The following is an 18,956-nucleotide window of genomic DNA, read 5'->3' as shown; positions in this document are numbered from 1 at the left end:
GAATGAACCAGCAGACAGGAGCGTGTTCTCCATCCCTGCCTCTCCTTTTAAAATATATATATACTTTGTTAATTTTGTACTTATATTTTTATTTTTGTACTTTTATTTTTTAAGCTAATTTTTGTGAAAACTGTGAGGTAGAGATCTCTAACGGCTCGCAAACTGTCTCAGATACTACTTATTTATAACCCATGTTTTCCCTCTGAAAACACCCCTTGTTCATCCACTCCACTTGCATGCCTGGGGTCTGGCCCGCCCAGGTGCCACTGCCTGGACACACACATGCACATCCTCTCAGACCCTCATCCACCCCACTGTCCTCCACAACCCCCCCTCCCCTGGGAGCACCACTTGCTTCCCCGCCCGCCCGGATCAGCTGTGCAACCTGTTCAACTCCAAAAAGCATCCAGTGTCGCTGGACACGCTGTGTCATTGCACGGAAGGGCTCTGCTGGGTTGCTCAGAATTTACAGGTAGGCGGTTTTATTGGCTCTCAAAGAGGACGACTGGAGTTTGTTCCTGTCTCCCTCGCGTGCTTTCCCAAGACGCTGCTGCATCGCAAACGCCCTAGCTGGTTCCAGTGCTAATGCTAACAGGGATGCCAGCAGTGCTGACCCTCAGCTGGCCACCTCTGGGAGGAAGCTTCTCTAGTTTTAACTTACTTAGTTTTCCTGGTAAGGGACGGATTTTAACTTTGATCACATGTTTTTTTCAGCAGTTACAGAGATAAATGGAAAGCATTCTGTGTTCACCAAAGCTGAACTGAAGGCTCATGCCGCCTCTGCTTTTTCATCCCTAATTGGTAACCCTGGGCATCCCGTCCCCTCCGTGCCCCCATGCCAGAAGTCAAGTGCTTCTGTGGAAGGGTAGCCATAGGTGGAACTGCAGGGCCTGACTTCCAGGCATGAGGTGGACGCCTTCTTGGGATGCCTGCCTGCCTGGGGTCACCCCAAGCCAAAGGCAAGTATGCCAGGTGGCACTGAGTGGGGCCAGGCCTTGGGACTGAGGGACAGTGGGGATCCCATCTCCCTCAGCCCAGGCCCCCCACCCTCTCCTCCCACAGTTCTGCAAGACCTCAGGCACTGAGCTGTCACCCAGACAGTCTCCCTGACCTCCACTGTCTGCCCTCATGTCTCCTACATCCCATTCTGGGGAAAAGGATGAGTACTGGAGCCTGTGTCCAGCTGGGTGGCTACCCACCCTGGTGCAGGGCCTTCCCCTCTGACCTCACTAGCTTCTGCCGTCTACCTGCCATAGCCTATGTGGGCTGCCTCTTGACACAGAAGCAACGATAAGCAGCAAATGTCTGTCACAGTTTGGAGGCAGCTTGGAAGGGGATGCCAGCGTGGCTTGCCCAACCCAATAGTCACTTGAAGAGGCAGCCTGTGGACGAGCTGTCTTCAGGCATGGGGAGCCCTACACCAAGCGGAGACGGAAGGTGGCGACCTCCATGGGCTCCATATAGATGTCAGTGCTGTTGGAGGGCGAGGCCAGTGGGTACAGTAGTGTCAGGGAGGTGGGCTGCAGGAAGCCCACATCCAGGCCCCGGAAGAGGCTCCCCAATGCTACCTGTGCAGAGGAGACAAGGAGACAGTGCCACTGCCTGCAGACACTCTGGACAGTGTGTCTCTGCATCTCTGTTCCTGGGGACAGGCACGTGCTGCAGCCTAAGCCACCAGGACCCCAGCATCCCAAGGTAAAGGACCCAGTTCAAGTCCCGTTTTTTGCTTCCAATTCAGCCTCCTACTCACGTGCACCCAAGGAAGCAGCAGGTGGATGGCCCAGGTTCTTGGGTCCCTGCCACTCATGTGAGAGACCAAGACGGATTGCCAGGCTCCTGGCTTCAGCCCAGCTGGCCCTGGCTGCTGGGTAGACGTCTCTCTCTGCTATTGGGTAGACATCTCTCCCCCCGCCACTTCTGCTTTTGGGTAAGCATGTCTACTATTGGGTAGGCATCTCTCTTCCTACTGTTGGGCAGGTGTCTCTCTCCGTCCCTCCCTCTGAGCAAAGCTGTGTCCCTCTTAGGAGGAACGCACCTGCACACACACACAGCATTTACCTCCAGTCTCAGGGCTCCCTAGCAGCCACTTGGCCCCAAGCCTGCCCACAGCTCTCTGAGGTTGGGGGCCCATGTCTGTATCCATGTCAGCATCTCTTGAGGCCAGCAAAGGTCTTGGCTTTTAAGGCATTATCAGTGCCACCGAAACCTTTAACAGAGCTTGCAAAGGCACAATGTGGTGGTTTGTTTTGCTGTTCAATTTGCATTTTATTTGAAAAGTAGAGAGAGAGAGATCTTCCAGCCACTGGTTCACTTCCCCAGTGTCCAGAACAGGTAAGGCTGGGCCAGACCGAAGCCAGGAGCCTAGGACCCAGGTCTCCCATGTGGGTGAGTGGAGGGGACCTAAGTATTTGAGCAGTCATTGCTGCCTCCAAAGGTATGCACCAACAGGAAGCTGGATCCAAAGCGAGTAACCAAGCCATGACCAGACACCTATACGGGCTGCAGGCACCCTAAGTGGCAACCCAATGCCTGCCCGTTTTTTTTGACTTGTGGTGTTCTCTATTGGACAGAAGTTCTGCCTTCAAGAGGAGTTCTCCTTTGGCACCTGCCCTGCCAGGGCTTGGGAAAAAAAACCCGTTTTCCCCCATCTCCAGAAAACCTGGGAGCAGAGTGGAGCACTTTCTCCTTGCCTGCTGCCATCCACACTGGCAAACTGCATGCCCTCTCCCTACCCTAAGCACCCCAGCCCTGCTCACCTTGCCTTGGCTTGTGCTGCAGTTGAAGCCCAGGTTCTTGGCCTCAAGGCCACAGTCAAAGCCCTTGCGGTGCAGGATGAGTGCTGTGTCCAGCGAGGGCAGGGTGTCCTCCTGGTGACAGCACAGAGGGCAGTGAGCATGAGTCCTGTGAGCTGGGGACACAGCTGCACCCAGCCCGCCAGCACCTGCCCCGAGGGACAGTGAACAGGCACTCACCTCAGCCTGGAGTGAGCGCAGGTTGAGCAGGTGGAAGTCACAAGGCAATGAGACAGCCAGAGGGTGAAAGGGGCGCAGCCCAGGATCTGGGGACTGCCTCTTGACCACAGGCAGGGCTAGCACGGGAGTATTCAGGTGCACGGAGGTCAGGTGGCTGAGCAGGGACGGGTAGCTTTCCTGGACCTGTAAGGTGGGCCCAAGAAAGTGAGAGTGCAGCCAGGCTGAGGGAGAAGGCAGGTGCTCCCACAGAAAGCATACTCTGACTGCCCCATTGTGGCCACACCCCACATAATGAACAACATCTAAGTATACCAGCTCAGACCAGCTGTTTCCTGGCCTTTTACTTTGTTTGTCTAACACTGTGAGGAGCGCCAGGCTCATGTCACAACCCAGCAGCAGACAAGCAGGACTTCTTGGCAGGACTGGCCTGAGGTCTCCAGTAGTGGTACCCCCAGAACCCTCTCTTGGGGTGGAGGTGACTCTGAGGGTCATACCCACAGGCCTGAGCAGAACACTCCCCCAGAGCAGCTGCTTTTTTGTTCCAGGGGCCTAGAGCCCCTCCCTCCCCAGGGCTTGGTTCAAGCTACCAGCGCTTACGGCACCTCCCCACCTCTGATGTCCTCCACACAGCCCTGTGTCTTACTGTCAGAGCCACAGGGTAGGGACAGGGTTCTGACTGTGCCCTTCCTGCTTAGACCCCTGACCCCATGCTGCAGCTGGCACTGCCTGGCAGAGCTTTCGGCAGTAACGGAAATGTTATGCCCATGCTGTCTAGCAGGCTCCAGGTGTATGGGTGGACACTGATGCAGTGGCTGATGCCTGCATGCTGTATGGGAGTGCCCAGGATCCAGACACATGTCCCTTGGGCAGTGCACCTGCTTGTGTACCTGGGAGGCAGCAGACGATGGCCTGAGGCCTTGAATCTCTGCCTCCCCCGGGGGAGATCCAGATAAAGCTCCTGGCTCCAAGCTTTGGCCTGGCCCAACCCTGGTATTATGGGCATTTGAGAAATGAACAAGCAGATGGTTCTCTTTATGTATATGTATATTCTTCTGCCTTTCAAATAAATCAATAAAAGTGAACATACACAAATTTTTAAAAATGTGGGCAGTATGAATGAAGGCTTGTATGAATGAAAACCACTGTGTGTAGCTAGCAGCTGTCCCACAGCCCAACTGAATGTACTCACTGTCCCCAGGTTCCTCCTGCCTGTCCTTGCAGCCTCTGTCTGTGTATTCAAATCACATGCCATTCATCAGAGGCAAGTTTGTCCGACACCTCCTCCAGGAAGCCTTGATGGATGTTACGGTCTCATGCCTCGTGACCAGCAGGACTGTGTCTTTTCTGCATTTTCACAGACCTGGTCTTCACCCACCCTGACTCATGAGCAAATTGCTAATAGAGTTGACAACGACCTGTGTCAGGTACGTTCCGCTTAGTCCCTCCAGCACAGCGGGGGTTCAGCATCTACCTGATGCACACACAGTGGCCCAGGACACCAACAGGTGCTGTCACCACAGGCTCCAGCCATGGCCACACCTGCATGAGCTGGCTCCCCGACTCCCTTACCTCTTGCTTCCTGCTGCTGCAGAGAGACAAGTTCCTAAACATGGCTGCCAGTTTAGTGAGAAAGCCAGGCTAGCGGGGTAGAGAGAGCCATGAGGTGAGCGGGACTGGAGCACAGTGCAAGGGAGTGCTGGGGTGGGGCAAAAGAGGGCAAGGGGGATGAAAATGCAGGGGTGGGCAGCAGCTTCTGCTGGAGGGAGGTGCCAGGCTGCTCCCTGCATACCCTACAGCTCAGACCTTCTCTCTCTATCTGGCCCCCTCCAGTGCCCCTTGCATGCTAGGCTGCAGCACCCCCACTTCCTTCCCTCTGCCTACCCACCCTGGGACCTGTCCCAGTCTTTAGGTCTCACCTCACTTGGACTTGGGGCTGCAGTGCGCCGTTCCAGCAGGAGGCGGAAATGGTTCCAGGTCCTCTTGTTGTCCTTGAGCCCCTGGCCAAGGCCCCGGTTGTCATCTTGCATGAGCCGCCGGTCCAAAATCACCTCCAGCTGGCCTGGGGAACTAAAGTGTGAGCCCTCGGCCTGCATCCCAGTCCCCCTGTGGCCCCCGAGAATAAGGCACACTGCAATGCAAGCTGGTAGCTCAAAGAGGCAATCTAGAGTGCTTGGGCTCGAGGCAGCACAGCAGAGGGCAGGCCCAGCCCATACCAGAGATGAGGAAGGAGGAGCGCTGGGGATGGACAGGTGATAGGGACCTGCAGCAGGCTGGTGACCAGGTGATGAGGCCCCCAAGTGGAGCACCTACTGGACCGTGGACCCAAAGCATTCCCAGGCCCAGCACATGCCCCCTCACCGTTTCCAAGGCTGGAGACACCCAGAGCCTGGGCAGTGTGCAGTGTAAGGCGCTCCTGTGGGTCCTGGATATAGGCCATGACAGGCATGGGATAGAAGTTGGCCTGCAGGGGTAACTTCTTCAGGTACCGCCGGGGCTGCACCTGCCAGGGACAAGGTCAACAGGTCAAGGGCACGCGGCCATGGCCACCACTGGGGCTTTGCTTCTCCCCGTCTGTCAGGGCAGACCACCTGCCAGCCCCTGGGGCAGAGGCAGGAGGCTCAGCAGAGGTATTGGGCGCTCTGCCACACCTACCTGAAAGCCGTTGAGATCTGTGAAGAAGGTGCCCTGGCTGTCCACGTCCGTGTGGAGGCGCAGGGCCAGCTCCTTGTTGACATAGTCCCGGATATCCACCAGGGATGCCATGTCCAGGGACAGCCCCTCCACCCCTGGGCACAGGAACGAAGTGGTAACACGGGGGGTTGGGCTGGGCTGGACTGGGCTGAGCTAGGTGGGGCAAGGCCATGCCCTGCATCCTCCCCATCCCAGGATACCCTCCATCACCCGGGTCCACAGGGCTCACCTGGCACATTGTAAAGCCGCACCACCTGATGCATGTGCTCATAGTAGGCCACCACCTCAGAGAAGAAGGGGCCTTCCGTGACCCGCACCACAGGGGGCTCCTTGGGGATGTAGGGCTGGGGAGACAGCCGCCAGCTGCTGAGTCCACAGCAGACCACAGCTGGCCTGGGTCCAGGCCCAGGGCAGCAAAGACCACACAGACAAGTCCAGGCCCCCTCCTCCCGTAGCACTCCTAGGGTACCTGGGCGTCGCCGTCAGGCAGGAAGAGGTAGGCGCCGCTCTTATCTTTGGAAGTTCGGGTGCCATAGATAAGGAACTGCATATCCACTCGGTGCTCCTGCTCCTCATCCACCCTTCGGATACTCTGCCGAGAAACACAGCCCTGACCCCTGGCCCCACACCAGGCATGTCAGGCTTGCCCTGGAGGCGGCCCTCCCCACCCCCACCCTCTCGGAGCCCCCCCCCCCCCTCTCCCCAGCCTTTACCTTGAGGAGTCCGGTCAGGCCTGAGAACCAGACCTGCATATAGTGGGTGCTGAGGGCGAAGTCGCTGGCACCTGTGTCAATGACACGCACGGGGAATGCCTCATGCCTGCTGACAGTCAGCCGTCGGCCTTGCAGGTAGACACGCACAGACGAGGGCAGTGTGCGGAGCCTGTCCAGGCCCTGCTGTAGCTGTAGCACACCCAGGCCCAGCGCTGGCAAGCGGACAGGCAGAGACACCTGCAGGCACAGGGAGAGGCAACAGCTCCGGATGCGGGTCTGGGAACATGTGTGGGCCCCTCCAGCTGCTGGGCTGCTGTCTCCCCTGAGAGTCTGAAGCTGCCTGTCTTTTCCCCCTCCTCACACATGGAACCACAAGTGATGTCTGGGAAACTTCCAAGCAACCACTGCATATACCACAGTTATTTGGGAAGTGCACAGCTGATGAGTCCCATCACTGCTGCCCTCACTGTCACTGTGACCATCACAACCTGCACCTTCCTTTGAAGGGCAGACTTTAGTACCAAAAGTGGACCATCTTCTGGGCTTCCAGTCCCCAACATGGGGAGGAAGCAAGACCCATGGCTGGAGGGGGCGGGATGCCCCAGGAAGGGCACTGCCAGTGCTGGGGGCCCCAGCCAGCCTCACCTGGTAGACATCAGGCACCATGTCCGTGGCAGAGCTCCAGTGGGGGCTGATCTGCACAGCCAGGGGCTGGCCTTCCTCAGAGAAGACGCGCACCCGTGGTGAGTTGACCAGCAAGGACACCACACTGAGCCGCTCGTGTTCCAATGGGTTGAAGAGTACCACAAATCTGTGGGGAGAAGGAGGGCTAAGCAGGGAGCGGGAGCAGCAGGCACGGTGGCTAGGACAGAAACCAGGTGCCCCGCTCACCTGGGCGAGGTGTCCAGTGGGATCACCGTGCGCTCGGGCAGGGCATCGTGATTCACGCGGGTGTCATCCTGGAATGCAGCAGGCAGCAAGGGCGGTCATGGTCCCAGTCCCAGCTCCTCCCCTCTGCCCATCCTGGTATATCAGGTGGGGAAGTGCCCCCACCCCTACCCCCACGCATACCCCTAGGGGCTTACCGCTTGAAGAAAGGGCACCTCAGGGTCAAAGTGGTAAGTGCTCTTATCGCCCAGCACCAAGTAGTGAGCAGCATTGATGAGGACCCGCTTGAGACCAACCAGGGAGCGCAGGAGCCTGTGGCCAGCGCAGAAGAGGCAATGACCATGATGGGAGGCTGCCCATACCCAACTGGCCCACCTGCTGACCAGCCCAGCCTGCACCTGCTTTCTCAGGATGGGAAAGGAAGGGGCTCCCACCTGACGCCGTAGTCCACAACGACTGCCTCCTTGGCAGTGCCGGTGATGGCATCGTGGTGCTGGAAGAGCCCCAAGGCGCGCCGGGCTTCCGCCAGGAGGGCAAAGTCCGTTAGCGGGTACTGGGTGGCCAGGCCGGCGCGGCGGGCGTGAGCCACGGCCAGGCTGTACATGATTTCCGCCCCCCTGTCCAGAGACAGCAGCAGTCAGCCCACCAGCTCCACACCACTTCTGGCTCCTCCACCTGCCCTGGCCTTGGAGCCATTCAGCCCTCACTTCAATCCCACCATGGTGACACCCCTCACCCCAACCTGGAAGGGCAGTGGAGGCTGGGGGGGGTGCCTTACCGTAGGTGGGCTTCTAAAACACGGTCCAGGCTCTTGTAGAATGGCCGGGAAGTGAAATAGCCAGTCCAGTAATGGTCCTCCCGGTCAGCGTAGGTGAAGAAATCTCCACTCAGCACAGGAAAGCCTGGGGGCCGGGCCCCAGGCTCCACCCCACTCCTCTTGTACAGTGCATCAAAGTAGTCCGAGAGCGTGCCAAACTGGGCCTGTGAAGAAGCCCCCAAAACCCACTCCCTCAGGCCTAGGACCTCCAGTGCTGCAGCCAGAAGCGGGGCGGGCACTAACTGCCATGGTGGAGGGGAGTCTTGTCTTGGAGTCGGTCACACATCGGGTGCATAGCGCCCAGGAAGGGCCTGGCTGCAGCATGGCACACCAACCTCCAGCCCGTGTCCTCCCCCTCCATTGCCCTACCACACACACCTGAACGTGGAGGTCCGGCTTGCTGTTGAGGAAGTCAAAGAGCCGCTGATAGTTGAAGAACTGGGCATCCCATTCCTGGGGCTTGTCATACCGGAAGTCATCACCCAGCGGCACCAGAAGAACATTGCTCCGGAATAATTGGGACTTCTTGCGATACTGATCCAAGAGCACGGCAGCCCTGGGCGGAGACGGACACGAGTGATACCAGGGCTCAGCAGCGTCAGATGGCCCACCCAGAGGTGAGTATGTGAAGGGACACCCAACAGAGCAGCCCCCTGAACCCTCCCCGGCTGTGATCTTTTAGAAACACTAAGACCTTGCATTTCTGCTTTCTCGTCCTCTATCGGGTCTTGACAGAACAGTCTAGAATCTGCTCCCTGGCAATCCTCTGGCCAACACCTCTCAGTCAGGGGCCCAGCCCAGATGCAGGGGTCCAGGACAGGTCAGCCCATGGACACAAGCAGAACGTGAGCAGTGTACACTTTCAGGGGCCTGCAGTAGCCCTCACCATCACCCCAAGGTTGTGTTTAGGCCAGCCTCACCTCCCACATCTGCTGCCCCATGAGGCCCTTCCTCTCCCCCCTGGTTTCTCCCGATCTTGGTGCCCAGCGGAAGGTGGGGCTTCACCACCCGCTCCTTGCCACCCTGTGAGATCCTATGGGACTCGGTTGGTCTATAGTAACCATCACAGTTAAAGTCACAAATCTACTCATTGCACCAGCTAAGTCTCTATTTAGTTCTCAAGAAGCGACCTCCACACCCATCAATGACCACTTTCCACTCATGTCTGCTAGGGATTTCAAAGGGGAAAACGAAGTTCTCGAAGTTCTCGGGCTATGTTGTAGCACTCTGGCTTAAGTGTTGAGTTGTGGCACCCCATAAATACTGGACAGCAGCTTCAGATCCTGGCTGCTCCATTTCTTTCTTCTTTTTTCTTTTCTCCTCTTCCTTTCTTTTTACCTTTCTTCCTTTCTCTTTAAGATTTATTTTTATTTGAAAGGCAGAGTCACAGGGAGAGAAGGAAAGAGAGAGATTCCATCCTCTGGTTCATTCCTTGAATAGCTGCACCAGCCAGAGCTGAGCTGATTCAAAACCAGAAGCCAGAACTTCTTCTAGGTCTCCCATATGGGTGTAGGGTACCAAGGACTTGAGCCATCTTCCACCACTTTCCCAGGCCACAAGCAGAGAGCTGGATCACAACTGGGGTAGATAGGACTCAAACTGTAGGTGGAGGTTTCACCTGTTCTACCGTGAGGCCTGCTCCACTGGTTGCTGCATTTCTAATCCAGCTTCCTACTAGTGCACCAGTGGAAGAGGGCCAAGTGCTTGGGTTCCTGCCACCCACATAAGAGACCAAGATGGAGGTCCAGGTGCCTAGCTTTGGTCTGGCACAACCCTGCTCATTGCAGCCATTTGGGCAGTCAACAGTGGATGGAAGCCCTATCCCTCTCCCTTTCTTTTTCTGTCACTCTGTCTTTTAAATAAATTACCAAAATCTTAAAAGTATTCCTCTTTTATACGAGTTGTCCATAAACCTAGGCCAGTAGCAAGAGTTACAATTGCTGCTTTGCGAACGGCCTCAGGAGAGCCACGCCTCAGGAGAGCCCTAGATTCGGGCCAGAAAGAGCCTTTAGAAGTCTGGCAACAAAAGACAGCTTTCTCTCCCTTTCAGTCACATGTTTGGCCTTGTGGTCCCCGTGGAAATTAGAGCACTGCAACATGCAAACCAGTTCAGCTTGCTGCCTGAAAATTTTGGTGAAATGGCTGTCCAGTTCCCACCCCACCAGGGCCTTCCAAAGGGAGCCAACTCCAGGAAGGGCCACGTCCTTTGGGGGCCCCTGCCGATCCTCGCCAGGAATACGTGCCTGTTTATCCCGAGGCTGGGGGCTGCCTGATGGGTCTGCAGGTGGATGTGATCAGGATCCCACTGGCTGCCTCAGGGACAGACCAGAACACCCAAGCACACAGAAGGCACTCTAGTTCCAAGTCTGTGAGGAGCTGGGGGCTGGGGGACCCTTAGCCAAAACAAACTTGGGACCAGCAAGCAGGGTTTCAGATTTTGTGTTTTCTTAGACTCTGTAGTAACTATATCAGCATAATAAACAATCCCTGGGAATGGGAGTGAGACCCAAGTCTGAAGCATGGAATTCAATTGGGTCTCAGGCACAGCCTTACACACCCAGCCAGAAGGAAGCTGTGTACAATCGTTCTGGTGTGCCTGTGTCTGACTATACACACAGGGTCAAGGTGGAATTTTCTATTCACAATCACACTGGTGCTTCAGGTATGTGGAACACTTGATTTTGGATTTTTGGATTAGGGATGGTTAACCTGTATTATCTAATTGGAGAATAGTTCACCGCCGGGTGAGTCGGCTGGCTCTGCAGTGAGCTCAGAGAACACTGGCTGGGGTGAACAAATGCTTGGCAATAGAGAGGGTTCCATGGGGCTGGCGGCATGGCCTAGCGGCTAAAGTCCTCGCCTTGAACGCACCAGGATCCCATATGGGCGCCGGTTCTAATCCCAGCAGCTCCACTTCCCATCCAGCTCTCTGCTTGTGGCCTGGGAAAGCAGTTGAGGACGGCCCAAAGCTTTGGGACCCTGCACCTGTGTGGGATACCCGGAAGAAGTTCCTGGATCCTGGCTTCGGATCGGCATAGCATCGGCCGTTGCACTCACTTGGGGAGTGAATCATCGGACGGAAGATTTTCCTCTCTGTCTCTCCTCCTCTCTGTATATCTGACTTTCCAATAAATAAATAAATCTTAAAAAAAAAAATAAAAAAAAAATAAAAAGGGTTCCAAACAGCTGCTCCAGAGAGGTGGGAAGGGCCTCTCCTATAATGCACCTGATGAGAGCCTGGGCCTGTCCCCTGCCACCCCACTGCACCTGAGAGCCTGAATCCACCAGCCATACCCACTCTCCAGTATCAGGCAGAGCGCAGGCCCAGAGGCAAGTCTCCTGGGTACCCTCCTTCATTCCTCCCTCCACAGGATGCTAAGGACCGCATCCCATGCAACCCACAGCCCCGGGCCAATACCTCTCAGCCACGTTGGCCTCGGTGATGGCCCGGGGCGGCACCTTCCAGGGGCAGTTGATGCGCCCACCAGGCAGGCGTTTGAAATCGAACTGGCAGCAGATCTTGGGGTCCGGGCCGCAGGTGTGGGGGATATCATAGCTGTAGAAGGGCATCATGTGGCAGAAGATGTCTGTGCTGGAGTCGGAGTCTGCAGGAGACATGCCATGCCTGGTCAGCTCCCAGGGCAGGCACAGACCTGCCCAGGCCCATGGCAGCCCTGGGAGACATTGAGGCTCTAACCAGACCTCAGGCTGCAGAGGGCACTCAACTAGCAGAGGTCAGTGCATAGGGACGTGGGGCCTGGGGCCTGCTCTAGGGGACTGGAAGAATCTCCCCCACCACGCTGCTCACAGGCGAGTACTATGCTATTGTGACCCCCTCTGCCCTACCTGGCCTTACCCCACATCTGCCTCCACATGAACTCCAGGCTGTGGGTGGCAGCGAAGTGCTTCTTGATGGCGTAGTGCACCCTCTGAATGAGCATGCTGGTCAGGTTGGCGCGGCGCAGCAGGTAGGGCATGGTGGAGCTGTAGCCGAAGGGGTCCACTGCCCAGCCAGAGCGTGGCACTGCACCTGTGTGGGACATGGGAAACACAACACACACTTTCAGCAGCTCGGGGCCCGGCCTCTTGGCCTCCTGCGGGTGGGACCCAGCTCTGCCTCTGCACCCCATAGGCAGTAGACAAATGCCATCCCAACAGGCCCTGGCAGCGGAATCAGCCTAGGAAGGAACCATGAAACACTGATGCTCACAGGCCTGTGTGTGGCTGGGTGGCTCAGTGGCAAGGGACTAGACCCTGGACTCACCCAGGTTTCTCTCCAGCCACTGGTGGCCTTCGATGAGCTGGTCAATCAGTGCAAAGTAGTGGGAGTTGGCCTCATCCGGCATAACCCAGCCGCCCGTGACAATCTCCAGCTGCCCGTTCCCCACCAGCCTGCGGAGGAGGGGCCGCTCATACTCAGCATAGGGTGCCCAGTCCTGGCATCCCAGCCTCACAGAGCTGGTTCATGGGAACGCAGAACCCAGGGGACCAATGTCTGCCTTCTCTTTTTCCTTCTCCCTCTACTGGGGCCTGGCCCTGCTTCTTTGAGAGGTGGCTCACTGTGCTTCCAGGAGGTAAGGCTGGCACTTTCTTCACTCCTGCTCAGACACCTGCCATCTCTCCTCCTCTTTCTCACGTTGGCACCCCTTAAACCAACACCAGCCCCTCACCGCCCTATCCTTGCTATGGCTCCTGGGGGCCTCTAATTCCCACCCCAACCCCTACCTCAGTGCTCGGATGCCAGCCCTCCCCACACCTCCCCGACCAGCACTGGCCTCCGGACCGCTGCCTTCTTTTGGGCACTGATGTTGTCCCACCACTTGGCAAAGAAGGAGACCTCGGCCCAGAGGAAGCGCCGCCGGGGGTCCTCCTGCAGCTTGGACACCATGCTGTTGAGGATGTGCTGCGTCTGCTCCATGTAGTACTTGTCGAAGGTCTTGACCCAGCCTGGAGATCAAACACACACATGGCCACTGAGGATGGTCCCGGCGCCAGCTTGCTTCCTTTGCCCTGGCAAGGGGCGAGGGGCCTACAATACTCACCTGGGTCATTGTGTGAGTGGGGTACCACAAACACCTGCAGGTCTTCAGTGTCCCAGTCATGTGGGCTGTAGGAGATGTCGAAGCCTTGCTTCCACACCCCGCCATCCACGTTGTCAAATGGCAACATCTCTGACACAGTGAGCATCTGCCAGGTGGTCAAGAGGATGGGAGGCTCAGTGGACAGAGGCTGTGGCCACCGACACCACACCCGCCCTGGCTCTCATTCTCACCTGCAGCTCTGGCTTCTGGCCCCGGCCCCTCAGAGCAAACTGGCAATCCTGGGGGGAGACAGAAAAGAAACTGGGCCGGGGCTCCGGCGGCAGCACCCAGGAGCCATTGGCCGTGTAGTAGGGTAGCAGGGCGGGTGGTCCCTCGGCGTTGGCTGTCAGCTCCAGCACCGAGTCCTTGATGTGGCTGATGATCTCGTGGTTCTCCTCCAGTAGCTGCTCCAGCTGCTGGATGCGGTTCTGCAGCACCGAGATTTGGCTCTGCCAGGAAGAGCAGACAGAAGTAAGCTGAGCCTCTCCTTCCCCACAGTATGCTGTCCTGCATGGGGCAACATGGGATACCTGACTGTGAGCCATCCCCGCCACCAAGGACAGAATGCTCTGCCTACATGTGGTCCACAGCCCTCTCCAGCTCACAGGGCAGCAACCTGTGGTGAGGTGCCTGGCTGGGATCCTGTGTTCAGATTTACAGCCTACATTGATCGAGGCTTGGTTTCAAAAGATGCTGTCAGGGCCCGGCGCAATAGCGTAGTGGTTAAAGTCCTCGCCTTGCACACCCAAGATCCCATATGGACGCCAGTTCTAATCCCAGCAGCTCCACTTGCCATCTAGCTCCCTGCTTGTGGCCTGGGAAAGCAGTTAAGGACGGCCCAAAGCCTTTGGATCCTGCAACCATGTGGGAGACCTGAAGAGATTCCTGGCTTCAGATTAGCTCAGCTCCAGCCTTTGCAGTCACTTGGGGAGTGAATCATCGGACGGAAGATCTTCCTCTCTGTCTCTCCCCTCCTCTCTGTATTTCTTTCTAATAAAAATAAATACATAAATCTTTAAAAAAAAAAAAGAGATGCTGTCATCGATTAACAATGTCTGTCACGAAGACAGGAGGCACCCCAGAGCACACAGCCCTCCTTCCTTCTTTGTTTTCTGCCGCTGCTGCTTTGAGCTCCAGGTTTCTAGAAAAGCCTGCCCACTGGGAAAGGACACCCCTGTCCTGGGCTGGTACAATACTCCAGCCAGGCAGACAGCCAGAGCCCATGACAACCCGGTGTCCAAACAGATGCGACCCACTGACCCCCCAGCAACGGGACTCACCCGGGGGAAGTTCCCACCACCGTGATGCCGGGCAGGATCGTGCTGCACGCGGTCCAGCATGAGGTAGAGCGAGAAGACCGCCACGCAGAAGATAGCAGCCCCACACACGGTCACCTGCTTCTTCAGCTTCATCCTGGCCTCCACACACACTTGCGGGGACAGACACCCCCTCGTAGCTGCAACACACAAATCCCCTTCAGTGGCCCAGGAGGTCCAGAGGCTGTTTAAGGAACACTCACACTTGCCCAACTCTGGTAAGAACGGAGGGTTTCAAGGGTGGGCACTGTGGCATGGCAGGTGAAGCTGCTGTCTGGGATCCCCTAACAGACAGCCTGCCTCCTGCAGGCCTCAGCTACTCCACTCGTGATCCAACTCCCTGCTGATGTACCTGGGGGCAGCACACGACAGCCCAAGTGCTTCGGTCCCTGCCACCCACGTGGGAGACTCGGATGGAGTTCCTGGCTGCTGGCTTCAACCCTGCCCAGCCTCAGCTATCATGCACACTGCGAGACTGAACCAGCACATGGAAGACCTCTATTTGTCTCTCCCTCTCTCCCTCTCTCTCTCTCTCTCTCTTCAAACACATGTGTATATCTGAAAACAACAAACAAGCTTCTAAGAACAGGAACCCAACAGAGGCTGCAGGAATTCTCATGTCTGGGGTTCTGGAGGTACAGGGGAGCAGCATTGGGTGGGGTTGGGGGTCCTGCCTGCTCCTGGGACAGCTCTGACCTGGGGTGCAGAGTGACACCCTGCTTTTGCTGAGCTATATAAAACCTGGGTCCCACAGAGAGCTGACTGGGCTAAAGACAGAGCTCAGTTCACAACCTCCTGACCACAGCCAGCTTCCGGCAAGGCCAGCCCGTCCCGTAGGATGCTGGGCCACGTGCTGCTAGTTTCACTGGCCCCTACTCAGCTTGGCTGAAAGGCACCATAGCCAGGGCCAACGAGGCAGGCAGGGAAAACTTCCCGTGTCCCCTTGGGAGTCAGGCATTCAACACCAACAGATCTTCTCCAGCAGAGCATTTTTCCAGGGCCACTGCTGTGGCGTAGTAGGTTAATCCTCCAATCAGGGCACCTGCAGCCATGTGAATCCTGCTTAAGTCCCAGCAGCTCTTCTTTTTACCCAGCTCCCTGCTAGTGGCCTGGGAAAGCAGTACAGGGCCACCCCCAAAGCCTTGGGACCCTGCACCTGTGTGAGAGACCTAGAAGAAGCTCCTGGCTTTGGACAGGCCAGGCTCTGGAGCATTGCGGTCCTCTGGGGGATGAACCAGTGGAATGAAGGCCTTTCGAATAAATAATTTAAAAAATTTTTTTAACCGAAAAAAATGCTTATGTTTCTAGCCCAGAGCCAGTCCTACACTCACTCTCTGTTAAATCCAGATGCCTTCAAGGCAAAACTTTCAGCTGCTGTGACAGGGCACTTGGAGGACCCCCAGAAACCGGCAATGACGCTCCAAGTCCCCCGACTTGGGAGAGGTGGGGCACATCTGTCAGGGTGTGGGGCAACTTCAGGAACCCCACCAGCCCAACTAGGCCCTTTTCCCCTGTCTGCTTGCTGGTGGAAGCCAGAAGCCTGCTCCCCGGGGCCTCATGTAAGAAAACAAGGGACTCCGGTCCTGGGGGCCCGGGAGCTCGCTCGCCTCTGCGTCGTGCCCTACTTAGAGCGAGCGGATCTCACTCAGGGGCAATATTTTTAGCCCCTGAACGCTGCGTCCAGGCCACCGTGCGCGGAGCTGGGGAGACTGCAGCGGCCATCCCCCTTCCGGCCTGCCAGACTCCATCGTCCCCGGCCGGGCAACGATAGCGGCCTGGCTTGGGCCTCGCGCCCCCGCACAGCCCGCACGCTGTTCACGCGCCGCCCTGCCCGGCCACGGCCTGGAACGACGCTCCCCTTACACACAGACACGCACACACACAGACACCGCATCCCGCGCCCCCCGTTACCGTCCGCGGCAGCCTCGGCGCAGCTGCGGGCCCCGCCGGCCCGGGACCCCTCACATGCCCGGGGAGCAACGCAGGAGAGGCCGGCCGCCGGCTCCTGCTTCCCCGGCTCAGCGCCGCAGCCGCCGGCGGCCCAGCAGCGTGCGGGGCGGGGACAGCAGCGCTGCCGCCCCGCCCCGGGCTGCGTGCGCCCCCGCCAGCCGGCCGCCGCCGCTCCCTCCCCGTGCGCGCTCGGGCCGAGCCGTTGGGCCAGGACCCCGCGGCGGACGCCTGGCGAAGGCCGCAGTGTGCGCAAGGGCAGCCGGCGGCGCGGGGCCCCTGGCGAGGGCCGCAGTGTGCGCAAGGGCCGGCGGCGCGGGGCGCGGGGCGCGGGGCGCGGGGCGCGGGGCGCGGGGCGCGGGGCGCGGGGCGCGGGGCGCGGGGCGCGGGGCGCGGGGCGCGGGGCGCGGGGCGCGGGGCGCGGGGCGCGGGGCGCGGGGCGCACGCCTCCTGGATGGCGGGGCGTCTCTGGGTAGCGGAATACGTGGCCTGGCCTGGCCGCTCGGCTGCCGGGCGGTGAGCGCTCTCCCCCTACGGCGAGACCACCTCCCCTGGTGGCTGTCCTTTTCACCGGGCATCTGTGTGATGTCTGTGTGATTCTGTGTGTGATCTTGGAGCAGCACTGTAAACCTAATACTACTGTGAATCCCGCATTTCTTTCTTTTTAAAGATTTATTTTATTTTATTTATTGGAAAGTCAGTTATACAGATAGAAGGAGAGACAGAGAGGAACGTCTTCTGTCCAATGGTTCACCCACCAAGTGAGCGCAACAGCTGGAGCTGAGTCAATCTGAAGCCAGGAGCAAGGAGCCTCCTCTGGGTCTCCCACACGGGTGCAGGGTCCCAAAGCTTTGGCCCGTCCTCGACTGCTTTCCCAGGCCACAAGCAGGGAGCTGGAAGGCAAGTGGAGCTGCTGGGATTAGAACTGGTGCCCATATGGGATCCCGGCGAGTTCAAGGCAAGGACTTTAGCAGCTCGGCCATGCCGCCAGGCCCCCACATTTCTTTTTAAATTCTTATTTGATGTTGTCTGAACCACTGACATGGATGAGGCATGGGATGCCTTTGCCTGGCCAGTCTTGGTCAGGAGGGTGGAGAGCCTCAGCCTCAGTCAAGGGGTTCCTAAGAGCTGCTCTTCCCACCCTCCTGGGAGCACCTGAGCAGGTACTACTGCCCTCCCCCACCTCGGAGGAGTGGGACAGAACCTGCTGGGGCCTTGAGCTGGGTCTTTCCAACCTCCCTCGGGACCACCACCAAGAGCATCCAAAGGGGCTGAGATGAGAAATGGGCCAGCAGGGGGTGCCCCCAGGCACTGCCCGTCCTTGGCTCTGCCAGTTTATGCCCTAAGTGACAAAGTGTTGAACGTTGCTTTATTTTCCGTTTGGTTAACCAGATGTAAAATGCTGTCTCATTTAACTCTCATTCCCTCTGCTACCAGCAGGGATGTGTTTAGCAGCCCAAGACCTCACTCGCTGGGTGCACGCTTGCTTCTTGCCCTGGGCTCTGGGAGATCCGCTTCCCAGGCCATGCCCTGTGCTTTCTTTTCCTTTGGGTGACCATCTTGAGCTCTTGTTTGTTCTTACACGTGGGAAGTGTTGAGATCCACGTGGTGCTGCAGTGCTGGCTGCGCCATTTCTGACCCAGCTCCCTGCTCACGCCCCTGGGAAGGCACCGGAGGATGGCCCAAGTGCTTGGACCCCTGTCAGCCACGTGGGAGACCCCGATGGAGCCCCTGGCTCCTGGCTTGGGCTTCACCAGTGTCAGCTGCCTCAGCTACCTGGAACGTAAACCAGTGGACGGAAGAGCCCCCTCTCTCTAATGCTCTCACAAATACTTAGATAAATCTTAAGTAACAGCATTGGAGGTATAACCTACGATTTGTAGTCCAGATGTGAAGTGTGGAGCTTGATGGGGTCTGACAAATTAGACACAAGCTCCCAACTACTCTAAAGTTTACCTTTCCCGCGTGAGCCAGCACGTTGAGGCTTGCCTCCCAGCCGGCTCAGCCAGTTAGGAGAGTGGGGCTGCAAGGTCAGCTCGGGGTCAGCTTTTTGTGTGCCCAGTCCTCCAGGACAGCACTGAGCAGGAGGACAGGAAGCGCACTGCGCGAAGCCAGCACTGAACCACAGACATGCCCATCAGACCTGCCACTGTTGCTCCAAGGGAAGGAGAGTTCCCAGGACCAAAGCCCCTCCCCAACTGAAACTGGAGAGGGAACATGTCGTGAAGTCCACGCCTGCTGACATGACCCATGGGCAGCTGGACCGCTGAGCCGAGCTCTGGGTCACTGCCTGCCACCCCACTTTCCCATGTCTTCAGACAAGAGGCATACCTGGGAGAGTCCACCAGATACACCGACCGATGGTACTCGTGGGAGGTTGGACCAAAGCCTTTGCATGCGCTTGTCTGGCAGAATCACAGGAAAGTGACTACAACTATGACTCCAGGGTCACTGGGAAGCCAGACCCCAGCCAGGCTTCCTTCCCAGGACAGAGCCAAGCTGCCTGCATGGCAAGGGCCCCAGGAATGAAC

The 18,956-nt window shown here is 57.7% G+C and overlaps 1 protein-coding gene across 4 annotated transcripts; it reads right to left on the bottom strand.

The window, feature by feature from the left end:
- Positions 1-1,372: 1,372 nt before the first annotated feature.
- MAN2A2 (mannosidase alpha class 2A member 2) lies at positions 1,373-14,586 on the bottom strand. Of its 4 annotated transcripts, none has more exons than XM_040968918.1 (22): positions 14,443-14,586; positions 13,354-13,611; positions 13,124-13,268; positions 12,857-13,028; positions 12,346-12,473; positions 11,938-12,111; positions 11,500-11,686; positions 8,460-8,637; positions 8,043-8,245; positions 7,699-7,881; positions 7,462-7,576; positions 7,268-7,335; positions 7,022-7,187; positions 6,377-6,613; positions 6,133-6,255; positions 5,893-6,007; positions 5,625-5,758; positions 5,331-5,472; positions 4,889-5,031; positions 2,973-3,155; positions 2,757-2,867; positions 1,373-1,568 (listed from the first exon to the last, which is right to left on the bottom strand). In XM_040968918.1, exons 1-22 carry the CDS (start codon positions 14,572-14,574, stop codon positions 1,416-1,418), a joined length of 3,450 nt encoding a protein of 1,149 aa, XP_040824852.1. In that variant the 5' UTR covers positions 14,575-14,586; the 3' UTR covers positions 1,373-1,415. The 4 variants fall into 4 exon arrangements, with proteins under 4 accessions (XP_040824852.1, XP_040824851.1, XP_040824853.1 ...); XM_040968917.1 differs by having other exon boundaries at positions 1,389-1,568; positions 2,757-2,908; positions 2,963-3,144; positions 4,866-5,031; positions 14,443-14,574; XM_040968919.1 differs by having other exon boundaries at positions 1,389-1,568; positions 2,973-3,144; positions 4,866-5,031; positions 14,443-14,574.
- Positions 14,587-18,956: the final 4,370 nt, after the last annotated feature.

The sequence above is a fragment of the Ochotona curzoniae genome, unplaced genomic scaffold, assembly GCF_017591425.1.
Source record: "Ochotona curzoniae isolate NIBS_2020 unplaced genomic scaffold, NIBS_Ocur_1.0 scaffold_4701, whole genome shotgun sequence".
Lineage (NCBI taxonomy): Eukaryota > Metazoa > Chordata > Mammalia > Lagomorpha > Ochotonidae > Ochotona > Ochotona curzoniae.
This window is presented reverse-complemented; position numbering and strand designations above follow the sequence as displayed.

Bases quoted from the DNA above. Each gene is read 5' to 3' on its own strand.
- MAN2A2 (XM_040968917.1), bottom strand. From the start codon at position 14,574: ATGAAGCTGAAGAAGCAGGTGACCGTGTGTGGGGCTGCTATCTTCTGC. The intron at 7,882-8,042 runs GTAAGGCACCCC...GTCTCTGGACAG, and splicing joins GTTTTAGAAGCCCACCTACG to GGGGGCGGAAATCATGTACA. The intron at 6,614-7,021 runs GTGAGGCTGGCT...CTGTGCCTGCAG, and splicing joins TGGTGCCTGATGTCTACCAG to GTGTCTCTGCCTGTCCGCTT.